This window comes from Panthera leo, chromosome C2 (assembly GCF_018350215.1).
Source record: "Panthera leo isolate Ple1 chromosome C2, P.leo_Ple1_pat1.1, whole genome shotgun sequence".
In the NCBI taxonomy this organism is placed as follows: domain Eukaryota; kingdom Metazoa; phylum Chordata; class Mammalia; order Carnivora; family Felidae; genus Panthera; species Panthera leo.
Window position 1 is genome coordinate 69,168,558 of NC_056687.1, and position 27,997 is coordinate 69,196,554.

Sequence of the window (27,997 nt, forward strand, 5' to 3'; positions counted from 1 at the left end):
AGTTATGCCTGATAGTCACAAAACATCAAAACTGTGTCTGGTTAACATTCTACCTTTGAAAATCTGCCAGCCTGGCTCTGACTTGAGATACATTTTCTATCCACGCTTTGTTAGCCACTTTCATTCAGTGTCCATATGGGAAGAATACTAATCTTCTGTTAATGTAGGTGTTTTGTTCCAACAATTTTACATCTCAATTCCACACATTTCTGGTTTCGCATGTTTGCCTAATTGTTTATTAGTGTGTACCAGTTGTACAAGAAAATTGACATTGGATGGCACGTGGGATTCAGTCATTCTGAAGCTCAATCATCTCTGTATCTTCCTTTAAAATTGCCAAAACTGCTTTTACTCCAGCCGAACCCTGGGGTTTTGGGTAAAGTCGTTGACCTTGATTAAACCATCAGGACCAATTCTGTTTGGGAAAAATATATATCTGGGGTTAGTTCGTTTAACAATCAATCTTAAGAAAGACAATATATTAACTCTCTCACTCCAAGTGAAATCTGCTGTGGCTTCTGCCCTTATCACCCTCTTTTTCTCTGACCTCTTGGCCCCCTGCTCCTCCTCCTCCTCCACTCCTACCCTACTCGTCAAACCTGAGTGTGAGCCAGAATCATCTGGGGGGCTTGCTAAGACACAGATGCCTGGGCCCTGCCCCTGAGTTTGTGACTGGGTATTTTAGGCAACAGCCTGAGAAGTAGCATTTCCAACCCCTCACCAGAATCACTGTCCTATGCCATTCTTTTTGCCCTTTCCCCTTTGCTTTTGGGTCCTTATTTCTTGTTCTTCACAACATTTCTCTGTTCCCAGGGCAGTATAATGTAGTAACTTCCCTATATCTTGGCCTGCTATGTTTGTTTTATTCGTAGTCTTTCCCCTTCAATGTGTAACAGTTACTTACACTTCCTGTTCAATGTAGTTCAGCATTCGGCTGACGTGTGAGGCAGAGATCTCCCCATCCACTTCGGCAATATATGTGTACAGAAACTGGAACGTGCTAAATGGGATCCGGGGAGGTCCACAGTCATGGTCAGATGATAACACTTCGCACACTATCTTGAGAGTTTTGGCAATGGTCTATAAAGCCATAAGATAAAATGAGAAAAAAAGTCACTATTCCAAATTAAATTCCTAAGATGAGTTTAGAAGCCAGAAAGAAAACAAAAATATTGCTCTCATAAAATGAAATGAGAATGATGTAATACTCTGGAAAGCTTAAATATTTTTTACCCCCAAATGTCATTTAATTCGATCTAAAAAATATTGATATCCTGGGTGTCTTTCTTTTTTTCCTTTCCTTTCTTTGTTGGAGGGATACTCTCGAGGGACTAAGTTTATGAACTGCTCAATACTTTACGATATTTATTACTTTAATCAGAATAACCTCACAATTTTTATATTATAAAAAATTAAAATTATTCTTATTGCTCTCCAATCTTACCTCTAAAGAGCTGAGGTAATTAGTCTAGTTTATATGCTCCAGCAGTCTGTGGAACAATGCCACAGTAGGGGCAAGGAGGGAGGAGAAGGTGAGTCCCTGGGAAGATAGGAGTCCCGGATACAGGAAAAGTGACACTGAACATTAAAACCACGTCTTCCAAAACACGTAGATCCATCTAATCAGAACACCTAGTATTTTTTTTTTTACATTTATTTATTTTTGAGAGACAGAGACAGCGTGAGCAGGGGAGGTGGAGAGAGAGAGGGAGACACAGAATTAGAAGCAGGCTCCAGGCTCCAAGCTGTCAGCACAGAGCCCGATGCGGGGCTCGAACCATGAACTCTGAGATCATGACCTGAGCCGAAGTCGGATGCTCAACCGACTGAGCCACCTAGGCGCCCCAGAACACCTAGTATTTTATTTTATTTATTTTTTATTTTTTGAGAAAGAGTGAGAGAGAGTGTGCATGCATGCAAGCAGGGTAGAGATAGAAGGAGAGGAAGGGAGAGAATCCCAAGCAGGCTCTACACTCTGCATGATGCCTGACACAGGGCTCAATCCCACAACCCTGGGATCATGACCTGCGCCATAATCAAGAGTCAAGCACTTAACTGACTGAGCCACCCAGGTGCCCCAAAACACCTAGTATTTTATATGACATAACATTCACCTTGTTGTTGCTGGGGAAAAATTAAGTAGATGATGGATTCCAGAGGGTTTATGGTACAGAAGCAAACACTGCTTACAATGAAACTTGAACATTTAAAAGATCATGTTCAGAACTGAGGTTTTACCTGTGTCTTTAAATAAACCTACTGTTTATATAAATTTCACAAGTGAAAAAGTGAAATTATGGGATAAAGCAAAGAAGTGATTCGAAGAAAGGATTGTTTAGTTCTGAATTAGCAAAGATAGGTCAGCATATATGTCTTGATGGTTTACCAAAACAGATGATGTGATTATCCTTAAACACCTTCCAGGGATCAGTGAAAAATGAGTCTGGAGTGGTGAACTGGGTGTGCCTGGGTGAAAGAAAAGGCAGCTGCACTATCTCCCCAAAGGCTGGCCAGCACAGTTCTTTCTTTGCAATTGCTATTAGCTGTTCTGTTCCCTTCCTCCCCCTGAATATAATGTAAGTCTCAATAATGGTTCTTTAACTGGTGTGTGTTACCCAGGGGTGTAAATGGGTATGTCAGGAGGTATATGGGGATGCTGAGTAAACTTGGCCATCTTCCTAACAGTGACAAGTGATTTAAACATTTTTTGCATTAACTATTAATTTTAATTGATTTAATATTTACATTTTGTTTCTCTGCATTTACAAACATTGCATCAATGAAATGAAACAGAAGCATCAATGCACATGAATTTTAAAATGATAAGCCACATTATGTCAAAGAAATTTTGGTTTGCAGTAGGCCATTTTCATTGACTCTCCCCTGCCCTCGGGAGTCCTCACCTGGAAATCCTGTGAAGTGCTGTATGTGGCAGAGGGCCAGGCACTTCCAGAAAGGAGGGTGAGAGGCAGGCAGACAAAAGGCTGGGTAAGAGGCTGTCAGGGAGAGGGAGGGACATGTACGTGACAGGACGTCAAAGGGGTTTGGGGACTCTATGATCTCCATTCAGGGCTCATCCTCTCTGCTTCTCTTTAAATAAATAAAATAAAAAAAGAATCCCCTACTGCCTTTGTTCTGCAGACTCATCCAGGTGGGGGTGCTGTTAAGGGCTGAACTGTGTTCATCCAAAATTCATGTATTGAAGCCCTAACCCCAGGACCTCAGAATGTGACTATATTTGGAGATGGGGCCTTTAAAGAGGTAATTAAGTTAAAATTAAGTCATCAGAGTGGGCCCTAACCCAATAAGACTGCTGTCCTTATAAGAAGAGGAGATTAGGACATAGAGACACCAGATATATGCATACCCAGAGGGACAGCCATATGAAGAAACAGGGAGACAAGGGCTATTTACAAGCCAAGGGGAGTGGCCTCAGACACCTTGATCTCAGACTTCCAGCCTCCAGGACTGTGAGACAATAAATTCCTGGTGTTTAAGCCGCCCAGTCTGTGGTACTTCGTTCTGGCAGCTTCTACAAGCTAATGCAGGTGCTTTCTACTCTAAATAGTATCTTTTGCTGATCACTCAAACACAAACCTTTAAGCTCTATTGTCTTCATAAGATTTTAAAATATTTTAAAGATTTAATACATGGATGAATGGGTAAAGAATTCTCTGGACAAGAGCTTTTTGGAAAACTTAAATAAATCTAACATAAACAGGGATCTGCCTTCTGTTGCATAAGATTTTTTTGGTCATGTGGGGCTCTACTTCATAAAGAGAGCCTTTATAAGCATCTTCTGAGACTCATTTTCAAACCCAGAGGTGAAAGGCTCAGAAAGTGAATCATTTGCTAACAAAATATGTCCTTCCTTCCAGTGAACACAATTACATGATCTTCCTTTTCTATAACCAGTCTCAGTGGAACAGGAGGTAATATATGCTAGTCTAACGGAAGGAGTGCTGAGAGAGAAGAGGAATATAAGTCTGCGTGCCACAGTCTTTTGAATCATGAGTGTAGAGCCAGAGAGCTCAAGAAAGTACCTGCTATCTAAAATTCCTGCCAGTAGACTGTATGGAGGGAAGTGGTTTTTCTAAATGGCACCAAGATCATCGCTGGCTGGTGAATTGGCAAAGGAAGGAGGAAATTCCTGGGCTTGCCTCTAAGGATTTATGACTTAACTAGAATGCAAAGCCTCCACCAGACTGATGGCTCCTACCTCCACTTTTAAGTTCCTAGCAATAGTCCAGCATGAAAAAAAATGGGTAAAATGGGCCTATTCCTGGATTCACAGAGCACCTTTTATTTACAGATTAGCCCTTTAGGCTGACTTCACCTCTAGGTGTTCTATGATCTTGGGATGAGGAGGGGCACAGATACCTCAGGACCTCTCAGTATTGGAGGAGCCCATTGTTATCCAAAGCCAGGCCTGAGGGTATCTCAGTGGAAGCAGCGAAGGGGGAATAGAATCACAGAATGTTAGAGATGAAAGAACTTCATGGAACATCTAATTCAACCTCCTCATCTTTCTAAAATGATTCCCCTCATGGTTTCCCCTCCCCAGCTTGGAGGCAGACATATCAAAGTAAACCTAAGCAGCTGCGCTGTGAGCTAAGCAGAGGGAGGAATGGAATTTAGCTTTCCATAGTTACTCTTGGTTCCTGTGAGGTATGTGGACAAGGAAAGGACTCACACACTTCACCAAGGGATGTGGGAACCCCTTTCTTTGGTGGCTTTGCAGTCCTGAAGCCACTCTCCCTATTATGTACTTTGCTGCCATCTTGAAGAGTGAGGTGGTGTGAAGAAATCTGAGAGGCTGGGCCTTTACCTCAAAGCTGTTTCAGTTACTGCATCAGACTAAAATTCCTGGACTAGATCGAATCTACTTATTTTCTTACTCAACCCTTTGTGGGTAGGGTAGACCAGGAAAATCAGAATTAACTACAGACAGGGGTTCCCAGGTGGCTCAGTCGGTTAAGCGGCCAACTCTTGGTTTTGGCTCAAGTCATGATCCCTCAGTTCATGAGATCCAGTCCCGAATTGGGCTCTACAGTGACAGTATGGGGCCTGCTTGGGTTTCTCTCTCTGCCTCTCCCCCCTCTCTGTCTCTCTCTCTCAAAATAAATAAATAAACATTGAAAAAATAACGAACTACAGATAAAATACAGTATGTTCCCCTCTCCTCACCCCAAACACTTCTGCAAGTAGTATGAATACATTTGTGACCCTATGAGAATTTAATAAAATGTGTCAATTTTTAATTTTCCCTTCTGGATTTCCCCCAATCTTTGGGGCTATTTCCACAGAAGTGTGATAGTGATGACAGGCAAAACATCTACTCTGGCTGCATTTTCCTCTCCTCTTCGGAGGAGAGCAATTTATTCATTATATAATGTTATTATTAGGACAATGAGGCAAAAAACCATGAATGAATGGCCTCTCCTCACCTTGTCTCTGAAGAAATGGTTATAATGATGGGGCACCTAGGTTGCTCAGTTGGTTAAGTGTCCAACTTCAGTTCAGGTCGTGATCTCACAGTCTGTGGGTTTGAGCCCCAGGTCAGGCTCTGTGCTGACAGCTCAGAGCCTGGAGCCTGCTTCAGATTCTCTGTCTCCCTCTCTCTCTACTCCTCCCCCACTCACACTCTGTCTCTCAGTCTCTCTCAAAAATACACATTAAAAAAAATTATAAAAAAGAAATGATTGTAATGAAAGTTGCAGGGGAAACCCATAGGAAAAGTTGAACTATGTAGTATTTCTCGTAACTTTTGTCAGAAACAAAAATGTCAGATACATATCCCAAGCATATTCAAGAACAAAGAATAAGATGGTGTTTAGATTTGTTGACTGATTCAAACTACCTCTGTGTACCATTTGCTTTTGGTGGAGGCAATGATTTTCTCATTAACTTCCAAACTTGCATGTATTCCAGGGATTTTTAAAAAACCATGTTTCTGATTCGTTTTATTTATTTTTATTATTTTTTGTAACATTTATTCGTTTTTGAGAGACAGAGATAGAGTGCAAATGGGGGAGGAGCAGAGAAAAAGGGAGACACAGAATCTGAAGCAGGCTCCAGGCTCTGAGCTGTCAGCACAGAGCCTGATGCAGGGCTGGAACACATGAACCACGAGATCATGACCTGAGCCAAAGTCAGACGCTTAACCGAGTGAGCCACCGAGGTGCCCCCAGATTCATTTTCATTTAAGCTATTATAACAGTGTTTAACAAGAGTGAGTCCACATCTGATACCTAAATATATATATATATATATATATATATATATATATATATGAACTGTGTGCAGTATCTTTTTCTTTAAAACAGAAACATTCCATTTCCAATTGTAAATCAAGTCAAATTTGGAAAAGGCATGAATTTGTATGAGCATCCTGCATCCATGATGATGTCAAGACTATAAGTCTGGAAATAGCCTCATATCTCCTTTCCTGCTCTCTCATCTCTGATTTTTATATACAGTTAAGCTTATCAAATAGTAGTTTCTATAAGGCTGTACATCTTTTTAAAAGTCTCTATTGGTATATCTTCTAGGTATCTGAAACCCAAGTATAAGCAAATCTACAGCTGGCTCTTGGTTATCTTTAGGAATATGGGTGGAGTGGTGACAGAAATAAATCTGAGTGCAATGTCTGAAATTCACAAATAATCCAAAATCCACATTCTAGTAACCTCTCCCCAGGGTCTGATGACAGTTTTCCCCTCTCTCCTCCTTCCCCCTGCTTCTGGCTGATGAGCAGAGGAAAGACCTAACTCAGAGAGGAGGAGAAGTAGACAAAAGAGGTATGCTCATCCTCAGCCCAGAAGACTGACCCTGTGTGCAGAACCACTGCTCTTCCAGGCACAGACAGAGCTTTTCCCGTAAGGAACAAAAAAGCAGTAAAGCTCACTTACAACTCCAAGAGAACTGCAAGCAAGGGCTAAAAACTTCAGCCACTCAATCTCCTCCGTGAAGCGGCCCACGTTCATCACACTGTTAAACAGATCTGTTGGGAGACTCAGCACCTTCCATATCTGGGCCAGCTCATCTACATGGATGATCAGTCTACCAGCAACCTGCAGGCCAGGGCATGGACGCAAGACAGAGAGTGAGGGACAGGATGAGAGGATGCCCCGAGGGACGATGCACAGCAAAGCCCATGTTCTCCCAGCACACAGCAAAGGGTTTGGTAGGGGGTGGTGGTCAGGGGAGGACCCTGGCAGTTCTCTTTGTAGGGTAGAGAAACATTCAGTGGAGTGGAAAGCATGCTGAGGTATAATTCAATCATTTTAACTCTAGATGTGAAAATCATAGGGAAATAATACACTTATTACATTTTTGTTTTTTTCTGATGCTTTTATTGTCTGCCATTTCATCCCTAGTTTGTCCCTAGTTTGGCAGATAGGATAGCCTGAAAATGAAACACCAAGGGGCAGAAGACTTGTCTGAGACCACTGATCAGTGAGGAAATAAAAACTAGATATTAAGTCTCTTGCTCCTAGGGTCTATGGACATCTTTGCACTAGACTTCCCATGCAACCCTCACACTTTCCCAAGAATATTATGGGATCTGTGGTCTGGATGCCTAATATTACTTGGTCCTAGGCATGTCAGATCTCTGTCACATCTGTTGCATAAGGTGCTTGGTGGTTAAGAGGAGGAAGGGAACAAATGGCCAGTTGTTGGCCAACGATGTAAGAAGGCTACAGATGCCCCAACAAAGTACTACTGCACCTTCCCTGCCCCTCTCACTCTAGTGAAATGCTAAGCCTCCGGGAGCAAGGCAGTTGGCTGTCAATCCTGAATCACCGCAATCATCTCTGTCCTGGATTTTAAAGTGGAGTTTGGTGGTGCTAAACATTATTGCCTGAGAACTGGCCAAGCTGCAGCTTTGTCAGGTCAGACCTTCCTCATCCACTCACTGGGAAGTTCCCAGAATTATGTGGCTGTGAAGAGAGCCAGGATTTTCTCCAAAAGCTAGGTTATGTCTGCACCTGAGATAACTGGGGAACTAAATCACGCTCCTCTCCAAACTGTGACTGGCATCATATTATGATCTTGATGAGTAAGGCAGACATTGTCAAGGGACTCTGGATCTGCACTCCTCTGGGGTGAAGGGATTAGTATTGAATTGAGCCCCTGGACATTCTGCCAGCTTCAGGGAAACCTGGGATGACTCCACTGATAACTCAGCTTACGGTCTATTTCATTATCATTCTTATTTCCCCAAGAGAAGATTTACTTCCAAGGCATCTTTAGTGAATTTCATGATACTGAGTGGCCAGCTGACTGGACAGAGGATGGTGAGCTTTTGTTTTTACCCACCTGGACTCAGCATTGCCCATCCTCCCCCTTGATGCTGGGGTGCAGCCCTTACCCGAGAATGCAGGATCTTTAGCAGCTCAGGTGTAAGCTCTGCCCAGTTAGACAAAGCCACTCGCTCAGACCGCTCTCTCACTGGAGGAATCTCTCCACGAGACATAGCCCCAAAATAACTACAAGAAAAAAAGTTAGGTGGGTGGAGAGAACATCCTATATGCCAGTGGCCTCTGGCTGCTTTGAGAATCCCCTTCCCCTTTTCTTGAGGGGAGGGGATGGAGAAAGAGCATTTGTTAGGAGCTTCTATATGCCAGACACTTTGTTTCGTTACATCAATGTACAGGAAAAGCCTGAATATGTTACTTTCCCCTCAAGGTATAAAGAACACTTAGGGAGTAAAAAGATTTGCTTCTCTCTAAGGATGAGGAATGATCAATAAAAATTTTGGTATGGAATTCCCTGAAGCATCTTGAGCCTGGGTTTTTTCCCCAGTCACCCCTCCTAAGTGTTTTATATACACATGTGTGTGCACGCACACACACACACACACACACACACACACACACACATATATAATAGGAGATATATATGTGTTCTATATAATAGATATGCATATAATATATATGTAATATAATATATAACAGTAATTTGTTTCTCTCTCCTATCATATACATTACACATGCTACATATAATTATATAGGATATGTATATACACATATGCACATATACATACATATGTACATAGACTATACGTATTATACACATTATGTATATATGTATATATAACACCACACACACACACACACGCATATATATATATAATAGAGAGGAAAAGGTCACTGTTATTTTAAATCCACCTCTCTCTTTTATGGAGGAAGAATCCCAGTTACCTAGAGGACTGTCTTTCAAACATAAAATCTTTATTTTCAGAAAAAATGGCTATTGACATACTAAAAGGTGATATTAGGTAGGATGTAGGGATATGGCTCTTGGAAAAAAGCTGGAAGAGCACTAAAGTGACCTGTATAAGAAAGAGGAGGAGAGGAAGCCGCTCTAGGGGTGATCCAGGAAAGGTCTCCAGCTGGAGGTGGTGACGCTTGGGCTTAAAGGAGGAAGGGAGAGAAGGTTGGCAGGGCACTAAGGGAGGCTCAGGTGAGAAGACAAGCCACAGAGGGTCAAGACCACCTTATGTGGGGTGTGTGAAGTAAAACTGTTCTCTACCTTCCCTCAAAAATTTTCATAAAAACTTGCCTGCTCATAGATGTTTTGTGGCGTGGACTTTGTTTTGATGCAAGGTGAAAAAAATGCTGAGTCCTGTTTCAAAACTGGCTTCAGATAAAAAGGGCTGCCTGCAGCAGGCATGGACATAAGCAGTTGACACACGGGTCACCAATGCTGTCGGGAAGGGACTGTCTCCTTCAAAAGCCTTGTTAGTAATTATCCCTGGATCACATGCCTCTGCCTCTCTCTGGTTTAGTTTTCATGAATAAATATTTTCACTATTTTTTCCCCAAATCCGGGTAGTATAAAAAGAATGCAGAGGGAATTTTGTAGAAGCCCATTTTAGGGTCAAGCCATACAATGATGGGAATGAAACACTGCCTGTCCCTATGCCACAGACCAATGCAGAGCTAAAGCTACAAGGCCTAAAACAATACCTTCCAGGTACCCCTCAGACGTCAACAGCAGAGAGGGCAGAAGAAATACTGTCTGGACGCCTTTTACAGTGTGCAGTGTTGGGGTACACGTGGGTTCAGACTGACAACAGGAGTGGACTAGAGAAACTTGGGTGGCATAAATGGGAGAAACAGAAACATGGCACCTCATTTGACAGAAGTGACTGTGCAGATAGAGAGTGAGACTCAGCAGCAGTGTCTTTGGACTTTCTGGCCAAGTTATTTAGAGAACGTGGAAATGAGGCTATACTCCCGGATTTAGTACCCTGTGGGTCATTTAGCTTCTTTTGCAACCAACAGTTGCAGGGTTATTCGCATCTATGACCAATTCGTGTGGTCACACATACCATGAAGACAAGTTTATGTCCTGCTGATGTCCAGGAGATGATTTCTGAATTGAGAGCACATATATATGTAGGGAGATGCTTGCTTGTGATGAATTAAGCACAAAATTAAGACATATTTTGTCTTGGAAATACTTTATGGGGTTCCTAAAGTGCCATGGGCTTGTAAGTCACATAAAACCATCTGATAAGTGCTTTTCAGGTCTGAATAGATGGAGAGTGCTCTCAGGTCACGCTCTCCTTTTTCACTGCAGTTAAACTAGAAACTGATTCTTCACGGATACTTAAAAAATTTATAGCACACGATACAAAATGGGAGCAAGCTGGCTACAACAGTGGAATGTTTTCTCCCATAAATGTCAGGGACAATCGCAAGAAATGTCATTTTCCTTGTTACAAAGCAGCAGCATAATAAAATGGGGCTTTAAACTATTGTATGGTATAAAACAAAGTCTGTCTGAGTATGCCAAAAGAAATTAGTCTTCTGATGCCAAAGTTCAGTCTGAGAGAGAATATATAAAATTTAGAATGGAAAACTAAACAGTGTTCATTACTAGCAAAGCAACCCCATTATGTTCCCTTTTACGAGCACCACTGGCTTATTTTCCTTCCATCTGTGAAAGCTTCATCCTGACCCAAACCCGGAGCGGGAGCGGGAGTGCACCGACTCAGAGACTGAGGCTCCACTCAGATACCACTGTGCGCCTTCTCGAGGTGCCCACATCTTCCCACCTGCTCAGTACGCCTCATGCTGAAGACTTTCTCCCTTCCCCCAGCCGACCGGCGAGGCTCCACAAGCCTCTCTGACTCCCCTTTTCCTCCTGAAACGCTGCTGAGGAGGTCAGCATTAAGCAGTAAAACTAGCCTGAAAATGGTCCAGGAGGTCTGGTAAGCTCCCACCCCCTGCCTCAAGCCCCAGATCCCCAGTTTCGAGATGGCATGTCTGTCTAAGAAGCAATTCCATAGCTGAGAGGCTTTCTGCGCAAGGCTGTTGCAATCCGGGCCAGCGGCTGGCTACCGCGGCGTGAGCTCCTTCCACCCAGCAGCCTCCGGGGGTCGCTCCCGAAAACGGGCCCTGAGCTAGAGGCACGGTGTTTTCAGCCAGGCCCGCGCTCCTCCGGCCCTCGGCACCCCGTTTTGCCTCCTTGCTCCTCAGTGCAGTGTGCACTGGGTGGACATCTTCATGTTGAGGGAACAAATTAGCTCCGAGAAACACTAAAGAAAATAACGATTTCCCCGAAGACAAGGTACAGAATGTCTGTGGGGCAAGAACGGGGCTGAACGGCCGCAGAGGAACGGGTCTCAAGAAAGCGCAACCGCAGAGGTGGACCAGCGTGGACTGAGCGCGCGCTGCCCGGCCTGCGGCCACATCGCCTCGCTCCCCGAGGCGCGTTGCTGCTCTCTAGTGGTGAGACCAGAGACCCGGCCCTGGTTTAGACCAGAGACTGACTGCGGGCGCGGCTGCTGCGGGGCTCCAGGCGCCTGTGTCCTCTGGGACGGGGGAGGGGTGCAGGGACCGCCCTGGGACGTGTGCCGCCGAGCTGTGGGACTCTACTCCTGCTGATCGCCCCAGGACACTTGGCCGAGTGCTCTGGCGGCCTGTCGCTCAGTCTGGGTCGCTTAGGGGAGGGCAACCCACCCCGGCCCGGTGTGTTTTCTTGCGGTGTGGATTTTAAAGCATCAAAGCAATTCGAGAGCTGAACATCACAAAGATTATGCTAATCAGTCCTGATTCCCAGTCTGCAGTCCTGACACCCTCCTCAGTTTTCCGGACGACCACCCCTCCTCCACCTCCAATGGGAACCTGGGGCTGAGGTGAGAAGGAGTACGTACTCAGCCGCCCACTGGATGAGATCCTGTGGCTGGGTCCGAATGGCGGCTTTGGTGAATTGCTTCAGCAATTCCGGCAGCTCCGGGGGGATGCATATTTGCTTATCTGTCTGAGGCATTGATTGGTTGACCTAATGGCAGGGGAAAGATAAATAAATTAATTGAGAATCTTTGAATCATAAAATGACAGGAATCCTGGACCAGAGGTCACCCAGCTTCTGTTTGATATTCTCCATCCTGGGGAGTTCATTACCCCACAAGGTATATACATTCCATTGTTACACAACTCCGAAGTTAGAAAATGGGCTACTAACCGCTGCTTTGTGTTCTTGTAAATAATTACGTCCTCTACTTAAAAACCGCACAATTCGTCTTCATTTAAAAAGTAAAGGTCAGCAAGAAGTAAGCAAAAATATCCCCTAATGATGTCACCCCAAAATATTGGACATCTTCCAGAATGTTTTCAATATAAATACATGTATGTTTGTATAAATAAAAATGGGGTCGTGCACAACAGCATATCATGAACATCTTCCACGTCACACACATACAACTCTTATGGCAGGATAAGTTGTAGCAAAATTTACTCTGTGAATATTATTTGATACTAGGCTATTTCCAAATAAAAATAATCATTAAACAGCTCTCTGGTGAACATCTCTCCCTACATCTGCATGTATTTATCTTTTCTAATTGTAAAAGACAAAACTTGTACATTTCATTCAAAAAGTTCCAGGACAAATTGAAACAAAACATAAAAATCCATAGATGGTACACAAACAGCAGATTAAAAGATTTTGTCTGCTGTTAGCAGAGAAAAAGAGACAAGATAATCCAAAAAGTCCCACATTGGGTGCCTGGCTGGCTCAGTTGGAGGAACTTGCAACTCATGATCTCAGGGCGGTGAGTTTGAGCCCCACGTTGGGTGTAAAGATTACTTACATAAATAAACCTTTAAAAAGAAAAAGCAAAACAAAGCCCCCCGCCCCTTCAAAACACATACATGTTGGACAAATCCCAGAAAACACACCTTTCAGATTGCCTTGCTGACATGGAAGAAAGCAAGGGATATCCTCAAGTGCCAAATAAAATGAGTAAAGCAGAAACCAAACTGGTAAGCAAATGAAGAAGGTAAGATGCAAATGTAGATGCCCAAAACTTGAAACTCTCGGACAAATGACCAGGCAAGTTGCAAACAAATCAGGTCTTAGGCCCACAAAAAGTGAACAACTGAACCAAAGGACTATCTTACGCCCACCCCACAAACCTGATACCCTCCCAAGTTCACACACCCTCAACATAAACGGTGGAAATAGTCTGCCGGCTGGCAGGGGGCGGGAAACACTGAAATGTGTCTCCATTGTTGCTTCTTGTTGGGGGCAAGCTAGTCTCCCACCAGTTTGTTGCCACAAACTAGGTCTTAGTGTAATAGGTCAACTTATAAGATAGCAGAAAGCTTATTGTATGTAAGTTCGGCTTAACCTCACCTTTCATGAATAATTGAGATAAAAGCTTTTGTAGTTCCCTATTAGGGTTATTGGAAATTACCAACCACCCTATCTCGCTTCTGTAACTTCACCGGCTTGCTAAATAGATAACTTAGGTTGCAAAACGCTCCCCCACCCCTTCTACCAAGATCTGGCCTAGGCAAGACCAACATGTAAAAAGTCACGAACTCACTGCCCCACGGTATCTTAGGTGTCTAACAATGATTGGTCATTTTAAACCCTCTTAAGACAAAGAACTTTAAATTGATAGGTTCCCGCCAAAACTAATGTCTGTGTGTCACAATATAATTGGTTACCATGAAATGTTGTAAATTGTAATTGGTTAACTAAATAATGACGTATTCTGACTTGCTAAAATCCATATAAGCTCACTGCTACCTTTGTTCATGGCCATTCTCTGCACTTTTCTCCTTAAGATCAGGAGATCAGGTTTGGCCCGGCTGTGAATAAAATCTTGCCTCACTTCTATTCGGCGTCTGGTGGTTTTTTTCGACAGCGCCCTGTTTCATTAGTTGTAGATTTATACCTCCAACCCTGTTGGGAAGTCCCAAGACAAGAAACTAAAGTGGCCTCAGGTTGGTAGTACTCCATTATCATTCACTGTATGTTCTTTTATTTGGAAGAGTAGAAAGATTTGATTAATTTTAGACTTTGTAAAAACTCAAGTATGCATAGCAACATTTCAAGAGTAATTACTATGAAAATAATATAAACACCAAACTAGTAGAAAGGAGAAAAGGAATTAAAAACAATAGCAACAATGGGGCGCCTGGGTGGCTTAGTAGGTTGAGCATCAGACTTCGGCTCAGGTCATGACCTCACAGTTTGTGAGTTCCAGCCCCGCATCAGGCTCTGCACTGACAGTTCAGAGCCTGGAGCCTGCTTCGGATTCTGTGTCTCCCTCGCTCTCTGCCCCTCCCCCACTTGTACTCTGTCTCTGTCTGTCTCTCTCTCGAGAATAAACATTAAAAAAAATTAAAAAAAAAAACAAAACAATAGCAACAAAACAACTTGATCAACCCACAAGAAGCCGAGAAAGGAGTAGGGAAAGCATAGGAAAAACGGGTAAACAACATGATAGAAAAGAACCCATATACAGTATATCCATAATCAAAACAAAAAGAAATGGCCTTAAGTGTGGCCATTAAAATTATCAGACCAGATTTTTCAAAAATCCAAATTTGGGCACATCTGAAAAGACATAAGGACACAAAACAACTGAAGGTGAGAGGCTACATGGATAAATAGGCAAATAAAACCAAAAGAAATGTTCATACCAGACAGGAAACTTAAAGGCAAAATGCATTATTAGGAACAAGGAGGGTCAGCTCATAATGATAAAAGCTTCAATTCATTGAGAAGATGGCACAGTTCTCAGTGAGTATGCTACAGATACCATCAGGGGTGAATGCTGGATGGAAAGGAAATCTGTTGTTTAGGGTTACATATATATGTCATAATATTACAACAAATAGCAAGGGATGACAAACACAGATTCCACCTTTGAGTTTCCTCTTTTGGGGAGGGAGAGAAGGTCGTCAGGGAGATGCAACAGAGATACCAACACCATTAGTGATAGTCTATATTTTAAATTGGATGGTGGCTGCATAGATGTTTGTTTCATTAGCTTTAATCCTATATTTATGTCATGCATTTTATTTTATATGTATGAAATATTTCATAATTTAAAAGTTACCATTACATTTGTTTCTGATAACTTTTCAATCCATTTTATCTAGGAAAGGGCAGTGCCTTATTTTCTCATATTGTCTGAATATATGTATAAAATTGTGGTTAAGCACACATGACAAAATTTACCACTGTAACCATTTTTGAGTGTATGGTTCAGAGGCATGAAATGCATTCACACTGTTGTGCAACCATCACCACCATCCATCTCCAGGACTTTTTCATCTTCCAAAACTTAAAACTCCGTACCCATTATACAATAATTCTCCATTTCCCTCTCCCCTTAACACCTGGCAACCACCATTCTACTTTCTTTATTTATGAATTTGACTACCCTAGGTACTTCATATAAGTAGAATCACACAACATTCGTTCTTTTGTATTTGGCTTGTTTCACTTAGCATAATGTCCTCAAGTTTCATCCATGTTGTAGAGTGTTAATATTCCATTGTGCGTGTGTGTGTGTGTGTGTGTGTGTGTGTGTGTGTTCAACCTGTTGTTGAACATTTGGGTTGTTTTTGTCTTTTGGCTATTGTGAGTAATGCTGTGATGAACTAGGTATACAAACACCTGTTCAAGTCCCTGCTTTTAATTCTTTTGGTATATACCCAGAAGTGGGGTCGCTGGATCAGATGGAAATTCAATTTTTGGTTTTCTCAGGAAGTGCCATACTGTTCCTTCAAAGAGGCTGTACTTTTGCCTATTTGTATTTATTTTGACAGGATATTTTAGGTGTGCAATTGTTTGATTTCTATTCTAAAGATTAAAATGGCATCATGTAAATGAAAAGATGGTCGAACCCTAATTAACCAGGCTTCCATGATAACAGTAAGAATGACAGCCCTTGGTCATTCCAGAGTAAATTTAAGCAAAGCCTTTACCCCATTGCTTCTTCTAAGAATATTCCGAGATCTCTCTCCATTTTTGGCCAATCTCTAGTGAGTTCTCCATATCTACAGTCTTTTCGGAATGCTTACTCCTTTTATAACCTCTTGCAATTCTTTCTGCTCTCACCACCCCATTTTTCCCTTAAAAGTCATCAATCATACCTATTAACTTCTGGTCTATGCCAGATACTATGTTAAGTATTCTGTATACATATTCTCACTTAATCCTCAAAATATCCCTATGAGGTAGATTATATTATCACCATTCCACAGGTGATGAAACTAAGGAGAAATAAAACTTTTGAAAGGACATGTAGCTCTTAAGAGACAGAAGCAGGATTTGAACACACACAGTCTGATGTGGGAGATGCCTGTTAAACATGACTGTCCTTTCCTTCTTGAGGTTTTCTCTTCCTTTGATGGCGTATACCATTCTTGTCTTTCTATTTTCGTCAGCACTCCTCCTCTGTCACCATAACTTTTTTCCTCCTTCCTGGTGACAGACAAGTTTTCAATCTTCCCAAAACTCAGTCTTCAGCACCCTGAGCTCCTGTCTTTCTGTCCTTCTTGGAGAACTCACATCCTCTCATGGCTCCATCTACCACAAAATGGCATTGATTATACTTGTCTGTCCATCCCTGACCTCACTTCCTACTATCTCCAGGACACATCTCTACTAAAAGTCACTCTCCATCTCCCAACTAAGTCCCATTCCTAAATTTGTTTCTGAACATCATGCCACTATTTTCTCAGTCATTTGACCTCCAAGCCCTGGGGAGAAGCTTCATCAACCCACAAGAAGGCAAGAATGGAATGAAGAAAGCATAGGAAAAATGGATAAAGGATAAACGACATGATAGCAAAGAATCCATATACAGTATATCCGTAATCACAATAAAAAGAAATGGTCTTAAGTGTAGCCATTAAAATACAGAAATTATCAGACCAGATTTTTCAAAAATCTCTCACTAAATCCCATTGATGCTTCCTCTGAAATATGTCTCCAAATCTTCCCTTGCTCTCTATTTCTACTCCTTTTATTCTGGTTCAGCCCCTCACCACCCGCTGTGTACTTCCTAACTGGCATCCCTGTCTCAGGTCATTCTCTGGTCTAGTCTGTGTGTCCAGCATGTCCACATCTATATTCTACGCTGCTGTTAATAGGTCAGAGAGCCCTGCTCACAAAATGGCAATCATATCCTGACTTTCAAGGTTCTCTATGATTTATACACAATTTTAAACTAGAATTTTTCTACTAATGTTTACCAACACAAATTTCCAACACGTAGTCTACTCTGGCATATTTCCAAGAGATTATATATCTGAAGGTTAGCACTTGTTCATCCATTGTTAGTAGAACTCTATCTTGCTTTTCTATTTTCCTCAGTATCTTGCTAATTCTGGCTGGCTTACTTGAAGTGCTCTCTTTTTTTCCATCTATTCAAACTCTACACACCCCTAAGGTTCATCTTGCGTCCTACTATGCCATAGGCCTTCCTAGAAAACTTGAGAATCATCAGATAGTATTGTAATACACATTTTACCATTTCACCCCATTCTATCTTTTACAGATCTCTATAGCTGAGTTTTCCACAAGTGGCCAAAGCAGAATGGGCTACAGGTGTCTCCAGGAGAGATCGATGGTTGTAAACTTTTTATAGTGATACAAAATTTACAACCATTTTACAACCATTCACCTACTTATAACGGTTGAAATTATATGTGGATACTGTTTGGCTCAGTCAGTAAACTTCCATATTCCAGTAATTATTGTTTTTGTGCTTAAGGTTTTATGTGCAGCACCTGCCAGAGGAGATGATTGTATAGGGTTTTCCACTTTAACCATCATGTTAGAAGCATCTCCATAAGTCTGATAAACATTGCTTAATTGTAATGTATTTGTTATTAGTGATAATCGTTTGTGCATATGTTTCAAATACTTAGGTCTTCCTTTGATTTAATTTGCTCTTATTTTTCACATTTTTTTCCCCAACAAAGAAGGTACATATGCCTCATCATTATCATCATCACTTATTCATTTTTTGAAATTTTGACTTGATTTGTATAGTTATTTATTCTTGGCTTTTGATGTAAAATATTCAAAATCTGATAATGAAATTTTATAATGACATTTGTTATAGAAATAAAAAACAATATTTATAAAAACAAATAATAATGGAAAATAATTTGTTTAGTTGAGGGGTTTGAACCTTTTTAATATCTTACAAAAAATAGTTTTCAAACTATTTTAACTCCATTTGATTATAAGTAATCGTTTATATTTTTAGAAATCTAACACTCTGATTATTAAATAATAGTATTTTCAAAATTCCCACTTTACTTATCAAATGCTCAGTTTTAAAAAATTTTGTGATTTATTTAAAAATACTTATAAGAAAATGGACCTTATTTTCTTTGCAAATTGATTTGTTATGGTCAAAAGACTTGTAGTCGCCTTAATACTTGAAATATATTTTTTATTTTCCTACCATAAAGTAAAATTTAAAATTAAATATTAATCATTTTTATTTATACCTATTACTATTTTTTTTTTTTTTTTATTTTAGAGAGAGAGAGCATGAGCAGGGGAGAGGGGCAGAGGAAGAGAGAGAGACTCTTAAGCTGGCTCCACACCCAGGGCAGAGCCCAACACGGGGCTGGATTCCACGACCCTGGGATCATGACCTGAGCCAAAATCAAGAATGTGATGCGCAACTGACTGAGCCACTCAGGAGCCCCTAATATCTATTATTTTTAGTGTTATTTAAAATTTAGATTTGTTTTTACCCTGATCATTTTTTGTCTATCTAAGTATCTTATTTTCATGGAAAAGTTATCAAATGAAGAAAATGGTGCCAGACAAATTATGCCAGGGACTTAGCAGAAAATACATTACCCAGACAATATCTTAAGAGACCAATTCTTAAAGTCTCTGGTCTCAGGATCCCTTAAAAGTTACTGAGGACCCCAAAGAGCTTTTGTTAATATGGGTTTTATCTATCAATATTTATCATTTTAGAAATTAAAACAAAAAATTTAAATATTAGTTTTAAAATAAAAATAAACCCTTTACATATCAACGTAAGTAACATTTTAATGAAAAATAACTATACCTTCCACAAACAAAAAACCCCATAGTGAGAAGAGTGGCATTGTTTTACATTTTTTGCAAATCTCTTCATGTCTGGCTTAATGGACGATAGCCAGATTCTCATATCTGCTTTGTACTCGATCTGTTATAGTATCACACATCATGTAGCTTCTGAAAAACACTGTACGCTCTTAAGAAAAAGAGTGAAGAAAGCATATCGTGTATTAATATTATTACAAAAAGTTTTAATTTCATGGACTCCTACTCCCCAAAGTCTCAAGGCTCCTCTGAAGTCCCTGAAATCACACTTTGAAAACCACTATTTTTAGGAAACTTTACAACAGTATTTACAATAGTAGTTTACATCAGATTGGATCCAAGATGCTAAATAAAAGGTCCCATAATTAAGAAATAAAGCCAACATGTCTCTCACAGTTGTAGAATTACTCATTTTACCAACCTGCCTGGGAAATGACCACATGTTTGGGATCAAATGAAGCCAAGGAAAGATATAAATGCTATTCTGGAATAATACTATTAGAAGATTCATTGATGACATTCTGTACAAGACTAATGAATCAAAGCATTTCCTTGCAGAGTGGTGAATCTGCAGTTGTTAAGTAACTGCATTCAGTTAATAGCACTAGTTAGAATCCCTGGAGAGGAATGCTTGGAAAAGTATTGTTTTGCCAAAAAGTACCAAAACTACTCAGGGCGATGTACATGGAGTAGTAACTAAGTACTTTAAAACAAATCAGATGTTCTAGATTATGCAAGCACAGCCGTTCCTATACCGGTGGGAAATCTGTGATGACAGGAAGGTGGGCAGGCTTTACACTCTATCTGCTCTCCATGTTCTCCGTGCCTGTAATGCAAGTAAGACATTATTTTGTTCACAATGAGCTCTTGTCTATACTTCCCCTGTAAATGTGAATTCCACATTAAAGTATGTTACTAATAAAATCCAAGCCATTCTGGTTCCGTCTGTTTTCAGCTTATGTGAAGAAACTGCTGTTTCCTACCAAGGTAACTATCAAAGGAAAAGCTTTTTCTCTGGAGATTAGGAGCTAAAAGAAAAATTGGAAAAAAAAAAAAAAGTCAATGATCTTTGCTGCAGAGTTGTTGAAGAGAGATTATTGTCTTCAGAAAACTGGCCTGCTTGACATTTTTGAGCACCAGAATGAATTTAATCAAAATCTCAAGGAGTGTCTGAAAATAAGTATACTAACAATCCTTGCAGATTGAAAGGAAATGTGAAGTTACATGATACTGATACTCTAGCTTCAATCCTAAAGAGACTAGCAGCAAAACATCTGTTAAGTGTCACATTATTTGGAAATAAATGATATGAAAAAGTTCAAGTGCATTAGAAATCTATTCATGTTATCATGAGAATTTCAATGAAAAAAAGAAAGAAGGTAAACGATCCAGGTTCTGGTTAAGAGTGAGAAAGGAGTTTCTGTCAACTGCAGAAAAATCAATAAATACCCTTCTACTATTTGCTAAAAGCCATATGTGAAGCAAACTTTTCCACTGATGTTAACTGTAAGAATTCAAAGAAAACATCATTAAAAGATTTTTGTCAGGAACCTCATGTATTCATTTCAACACAAAACTTGATATAAAGCAAACTCATGATAAGAAAAAAAACTTGACTTCTCTTTATAAAGTTTTCAAATGTTTATTTGGGAGTTTTATTCAAATTAAACAGTTATATCTTTACTGTTACTTTGTATTTTACTTTTTATTATAGTTATGTAATAAAAAATGCACTGAATTTTTGTATAAGCTCCATAAAAACCTCCCAGTACCCTCCAGTTTACCTCAGTGTGTGCCTTCCATTTATTTCTTTGTGTGCTGTCACTTGAAAAAGGTTGAGGAAGTGCAAGCACTTCTGTAGAAAAACTTTTAAGTTTTCTTTCAATGTTTAAGTTTCAATGTTTTAAGATTATGTGTTACAGAAGAAATTCTGGTAACTATTGCAATTGATTTCTAGTAAAACCTGAGATTTCTATAACTTAAAAAGAATGTCCATTAGAAAACAAACTGTAAAAATAGTGGTTGTTAAAGGAAAAATTAGCTCCTAGTTTAAATTACTCACCTAGAGTATTAGAAGCCAGCAAGAAAGTTTGGGACAAATTAGCAAAGTGGATAGATTTTTTTTGATTGCAGGGAAATAGAATTCACAGAATATTCCATGGGCCAAAGACACCTGGGACTTTCTAAAGAAAACAGGAGCCAAGGGAAGAAAGTAGGAACATCTGGCTAATCACTGGCAGAACCTCCCTTACTGAGGAAGCATTCTAAGGCAGTGTAACCTTACACTAGTTTTATAAATAGGAGCTGGGATTCCCTCATGAGAATTGACGTTGCTTGCTGGGTTGTTAGAGGAGGGGTCTTTAAGATTTCTGACACTTATAAAACACCATAGCACGAACAAATTTTAAGATGGCCATGTGATTCTAAGATTGAGATCAGCTGAGTGCATTTGAAAGAACAGAAAAGTTCTAATCTATTACTAATCTATTCTTATTTTATAAAGCAGTAACAGCATGATAATCTTTACAATATCAGTGAGTGCATTACACTCCAACCATGCCTCACTTCTACTCTGGAACTGCTTCACTCCTGCTTCCACCTTGCTTGATTTGTGCGTTCTCCATCACTATAATTCTATTTTTTGTTTAATTTCCAGTGGACGACTTTCCCCTCAAGGCTGCATCCCACCCAACTATTACTGTCCCTACTCTCAGTACATGAAGTCATTACCTACCTGAGTGAGATGTCAGAATGAATTCACACAGCCATCCTTTGCCTACCTCAGTGTATCTAAACACATTTTCATGCTTCTTTGCATACCCAGTACTTTTTAAATTATATACCAGACATGTAAAAACTAAAGTTTCTAGTCTGTTGTGCCACTGGTGTTTGACTAACAAAAGCCTTATCAGTTTCACTTTCCCCCCAGGATAGTCTCTCTGCAAAGGGTCAAGCACAATCCTCAGTCCACAGCCAGAGTTGGCAAATAGCTCCAGGGGAAAAAATGGCTTGTGATCTTCAGCTCACCTTGGAAGGGCTCCACACTCTCCTGGAATTTTAATCAATCTAGTCCTCATTGCTTCTAAAGCCCTCTGCTGTCTTTACAATGTTTTCAAAACTATTTTCTCTAGATTTTTTAAAGTTGTCACAGTTGGAATCTTGAGCTGCTGCACCCTCCTGTATTCTAGCTGGAGGTCAGGCTGATTTTTGTGGCTGCAACCAGAGCTCTACCCCAATGCTTCCCAAATCTCCAGTTGTAGACTCTCAACCACACTGCAGTCCTATCTACCAGCTACCCTTTCCTATCAGTTCCTCTTTCCCATAAAAGCACCTGAAACTTACTTTCTCAGTTGCCTTGTCTATCATGGCCATTTAAAAAAAATGTTTATTTTTGAGAGAGAAAGAGGGAGAGAACTAGTGGGGGAGGGGCAGAGAGGCAGGGGACAACAGAGAATCCGAAGGAGGCTTGTGCTGTCAGTGCAGAGCCTTACATGGGGCTCTAACTCAGGAACCATGAGATCATGACCTAAGCTGAAGTCAGACGCTTAACCAACTAAATCACCCAGGTGCCCCCATTATGGCCATTTTTGACTTATCCTCCTTCTCTTTCATTCCCTACTTCAGTCCCTGATGAGTTTTAGAAAACTGTCAAGAAAACAAAAAGGAGCACCTTTAAAAAAAAGGAAGGAGTTCAATTTGACTTACACTATTTTCCGTTTACAGATGAGAGAACTGATGTACAAAAAGGTGGAGTGCATTGGCACAAGGTAACAGTTTTATGTTGGAGCTGAAGCAAGAATCTGGGGCTACGTCACTGCTCTTTCCATACTATACTCCCTCCCTCTCTCTAAATAATGCACTTACACATTATGGATTTTCTCTAGGACAAACCTAGTCTCAAATATTATGTCCTGCTGTCCCCCTAAATCACTGAAATATCCAAGATATTCCCATTTGTATCATGAAAAGTACATTTTTAGAACGTTGAAGTGGAACAAAAATTATTTGTCAGAGTATGTCCTAATTTTTTTGTCCTGGTGATATGGTAATTGTCTAACTACATTACACCCAGTTGCAAAGAATGAAAGGATGCCCAGCATAAGAAGGGCCTAAGAGCAGTCATTGTTCATTCATGATCTCATTTAATCTTTACAACACCCTATTTGTAGGTAATTTCTAATATTATAATCATTTTCCTAATGGCAGGAAACTCAGGCTTAGTTTTCCCACATAAAATGTCTTAACCACTCATCACATCACTCTCAAAAATCTTTAGTGGATCTTCATTTCTTTTCTTGTCAAAATGATGCCATGTCTGACTTCCAAGTTCTCCACAATTCAACTTATTCATATTAATTAGCTTTGCCTCTCCAACTTTATTTCACAGAAATCTGAATCTTTTTCCATCCTGGGCTTGATCCACGGTCAAGCCAATTTAGCATTTGGATGCCAACAGCAATATTGCTAAGAGCTGTCCTACTCGACCTTGTCCATTTTTTTGAGCAGTAGTTTTTGGCTTTGTTATCAGCAAATTTATCAAAATTGCTTATATATCATGCTAATACCATCTCTTGGAAGTTATGAGTTCCACATATTTATCATTTAACAGGTGAACAGGTATGTCTTTTGATTTATCTTAAACTAGCCATGCTAATATTTTATTTTTTTAAATATTTTTTTTTCAATGTTTTTTATTATTTATTGTTGGGACAGAGAGAGACAGAGCATGAACGGGGGAGGGGCAGAGAGAGAGGGAGACACAGAATCGGAAACAGGCTCCAGGCTCCGAGCCATCAGCCCAGAGCCTGACGCGGGGCTCGAACTCACAGACCGCGAGATCATGACCTGGCTGAAGTCGGACGCTTAACCGACTGCGCCACCCAGGCGCCCCTACCATGCTAATATTTTAAATCCCTCAGGTTCATATCACGGTCCGCAAGCCCAGGACACCCTTTACAGACTGCTACATTAACTGTGCTCTCTAAAGTTGCATGACACGTCTTCTAATTTGGGGATCGGTGTACAAAACTGGGGTCACTTTAACACCATCTGTCATAAGTTTATCAGCCTTCATTTTTTCAGAATGAAGTTGTCAGAATACCCCCAACATCACGTTCATACTTTTCCTTGTCTTCCCTACCTCCCATTTCATTATAGCATTACTATGATTTAGAAACTCAAAATATGTGACAGCTCTGAGGGAATGCACCACAGTTTTCCATATAAGATAGGGATCTATTTTTTTTCTGTTTCTTTTGTTATTCATGATGATGTTCAACATTGCACTTGTCTTTTCCAACAGAAAAACACTGTCCTTCACAGCAGGGTGAGGTATAACACCCATAGAGCAGAGAAAGCTCTAGTGAAGAGGCATTCTCGGCTATTAGACAGGAGACAAGGATTCTTGTCCTAGGCCTGTATTTGACTGATTATGTGATCCTGAGCTAATAATCCAATGAAACTTTATGGATCAGGACTAGTGCTGAATACTGCGATACAGAAATAAATGAGTCATACACCCTGCCCTCAGAGAGCTCATGGGCAGTAGAAGAGATTGTTAGGAAAATAAGTGACTAAAATAGGGTATGATAAGTGTTAAAAAGTCTGCACTAGATATAGGAAAACAGAATCTTCTAGGTAAGACATCTAACATTTACAGGTAGGAGAAAGTCATCAGAAAATTCTTCCTAAAGAGTAATGGCATTTGAACAGAGACTTCGGAAGCCTGGTTTGTTCATTGTTGTATTGTCAATTCCCACGATAGTGCCAGGTATAGAGTAGATACTCAGTAAGCACCTATTTACTGATAAGAGCAAGGAAGGATTTTTTTTTTTTTTTAATGGCTAAGACTCCTTAGACAAAGGTATGGAAGTATCAGAGAATGTAGTGAATTAAGGGAACTGTGAGTAATTATGGAGGATTAGGGTGGGCAGAGGTGGAGTGGTTGCATCTAGGCCTGGAACTATAGACCAAGTACAGAATATAAAAGGCCTGGTAAGCTTTGCTAAGGCTTTAGAACTTTATCTTGAAGGCAATAGAGAGACACTAGAGGATTTAAGCACTAGGGTCACACAATCAGATTTGGGTGTTAGTTTGGTATGCCTGTTACCAATTTATTGCCTCTCAGCTCCAAATTCACCCTCCATTGCTTCTCAGCAAAAACTGAACCAGGTTCTTTAAATATTTTTCCTTTGTTATCTGCCGTGTCAAACTCTGCTGGTAGAGTTTGACACTGGAGGGATACTGGAGGAAGAAAGTGTTTCTCTTGCAGTTTCCATATGCTCCACTTGCTAGGCGTCAGGAGCATGAAGTTTCTCCAGTGATGCAATCCTGTAGTGCACAGCTTCTCCAGCCTCTGGTTCCTACAGGATGTGATCTCATGCATGTCTGACTGCCACAATGCATGGCAGCTAGCAGGGCCCAATGCCTAGCAGCTTCCCCTGGCACCTCTCTTCGGAAGCTTTGTAGTAGAGTGCTCCCACTAAGTTTGGGCAGAGAACAATATTCACCCATGGTCATATTCTTTTCGTAAATGACTTCTTCAGTGTCCTAGACTGTGGATTTTTGCCTGTCTGGCACCTCATCAATTTTTCTACCATTCAGTGAGTTGTGGCCACACTCTCTTTGACAAGCTCTTGGGAGGTCAGCTCTTTCTTGGGCAATCTATCTCGAGGGTAGCGGTTGCTCCTTATATTTGTGATTACTGTATACTTCAGATCTCTCCTTACATCTTAACTAGCCAATCTTCCATTAGTCCAATCCCATTATAGCTAAAAACTCTTAATGTTGAACGCTGTTAAATTTGTATATGATTTCTTACTCTTTCTTGGACTCTGAAACACATATTGAAGGATCAACAGCTGTGTAGATGGGCTGAAGGAAGTGGAGTGAAGCTCCAGGCAGGGAGGTTGGTTAAAAGAATATGGTGGCACATTTAGCAACAACTCTTGAGAGCATCATTGCCTTTTAGCAGTTACAATGGGGAGGGATAAGAGAGGCAGAAGTTAAGGACTTGGGAACCAGTGTAGGAGGAGGAGGAGAGAAGAGTATAGGGTGACCCCACTTTTCAAGTGTGCATGACTGGGTAGATGGTAGTAGAAATGGAGGACACTGAAGGAGGGGCAGGTCAAATTCTCCTTCCATGTTTCATTTGACTCTCAGGAGTTCCATGTACTTTTGAGCCACAGAGACTTAGAATCATAGTCTCCTCAGGTTGAAGAGGCACCAAAGCCCAACTTTTCTGCCTTTGAGCAATAGAGACCATTTGTTCACATCAGATAAGTGAGGAAAGGTCCATTCTATCTTAATGTTCCATGATTCTAACGTTCTACAAAGTTCTTTTCCACTCCTAAAGCTCTCAGTATGGTAGACCTTACTCAATTATTTATTCCAGGCCCCACAACTCTAAAATTCAATGGGTTTCCTTTTTTTCTGAAGCATACATGCCACCCAGTGTGCAATGGCAGGTCAACACATATGTGCTGGGTGCTGAAGAATATAGGACTTATCAAACGTGGAATATAGATTTGTTTCTGGAATTGCTCATTTGGTTTTATTGGTGTGGGCTAAGTAGAGCTTCAATTCTATTAACGAAAGGCCACAGTTACATGAATGAAAGGCTCCAGACACCAGAATCTCAGAGGCAGTTTCTACAAACAGCTCTTGGAAACAAGGACCAGGCAATCGTATACACTAGTCAGGGCTTGGAATAGAAGGTAGTGGGTTTGGGACACATGGTTCCCCTTGCTTGGAATTAACTCCCCACTTTTTCACAGGTTCTTAGATCTCAGGTCAGTTCCATTACACCTTCTCAGAGCACCACTTACCTGCCTCTCTCCTGGGCAGCACTCGTCTCAGCTCTAATTACATTATTTGTGCGATTTTTAATGAACATCTGCCACCCCCATTAGACTATATACTTGAAGGTAGGGACAGTTTCTGCTCACTATAGGAATAGCCTAGCCTAGAATATAGTCACTGATCAATAGACATTAGGAAAATGAATGATTGATAGCAGTTTTTTATAGTGCTACTCATGTCCACTAATCCTCATGACAATCCCCCCACAGGTAGGGAAAAAAAAAAAAAAAAGTGGTTTGGCTAGTCAGTAGGGGTCTCTGATCCTAGATTCCGTTCGGTTTTCAAATCACCATCGTCTGTGTAAGAAATCATAAAATAGTAGCCCTGGGTACAAAATATACACATAGCTTGGGTACAGAGCAGTAATCTCCCAAGATCATATTCTCTTAAAGATCACAGCCCCCTCCTCTTGCTCGGTGAACAAGGAGGGATTCAGAATACAGGTGAGCCCAAGGGCAGGACTCTTCCCTCAGACCCGCACAGCCCTCGGGGCGCTTGGGGCGCTTCCCTCCCTCTTCTTCCCCTAGGGGTTGCTACCTGAGGCTAGTTCTCAAACGGGCTGTCGGGGACGAGGCCTCACCTCGCACCTGGCCTCAGGCGGAAGGAGATGTGAGGACAGATGGAGGCCCACACACCCTGGGCGGGGGCTGGGGAAAGCCGCAGAACTTGGGCGGGGAAAGGCGGTATCAGCTTTGGCCTCAAGGGACAGGAGAGGTGGGGCGGGACCAGGCTTTGTTAGCGCTTTGCCTTCCCCTGG

General features: G+C 41.0%; 1 protein-coding gene across 2 annotated transcripts; it reads right to left on the reverse strand.

Moving 5' to 3' along the window:
- Positions 1 to 206: 206 nt before the first annotated feature.
- ROPN1 (rhophilin associated tail protein 1) lies at positions 207 to 27,996 on the reverse strand. Of its 2 annotated transcripts, none has more exons than XM_042903197.1 (6): positions 27,821 to 27,996; positions 12,170 to 12,297; positions 8,375 to 8,492; positions 6,912 to 7,073; positions 905 to 1,080; positions 207 to 415 (listed from the first exon to the last, which is right to left on the reverse strand). In XM_042903197.1, the coding sequence occupies exons 2-6, from the start codon at positions 12,283 to 12,285 to the stop codon at positions 349 to 351; spliced, it is 639 nt and encodes a 212-aa protein (XP_042759131.1). In that variant the 5' UTR covers positions 12,286 to 12,297; positions 27,821 to 27,996; the 3' UTR covers positions 207 to 348. The 2 variants fall into 2 exon arrangements, with proteins under 2 accessions (XP_042759131.1, XP_042759130.1); XM_042903196.1 differs by having other exon boundaries at positions 27,778 to 27,996.
- Position 27,997: the final 1 nt, after the last annotated feature.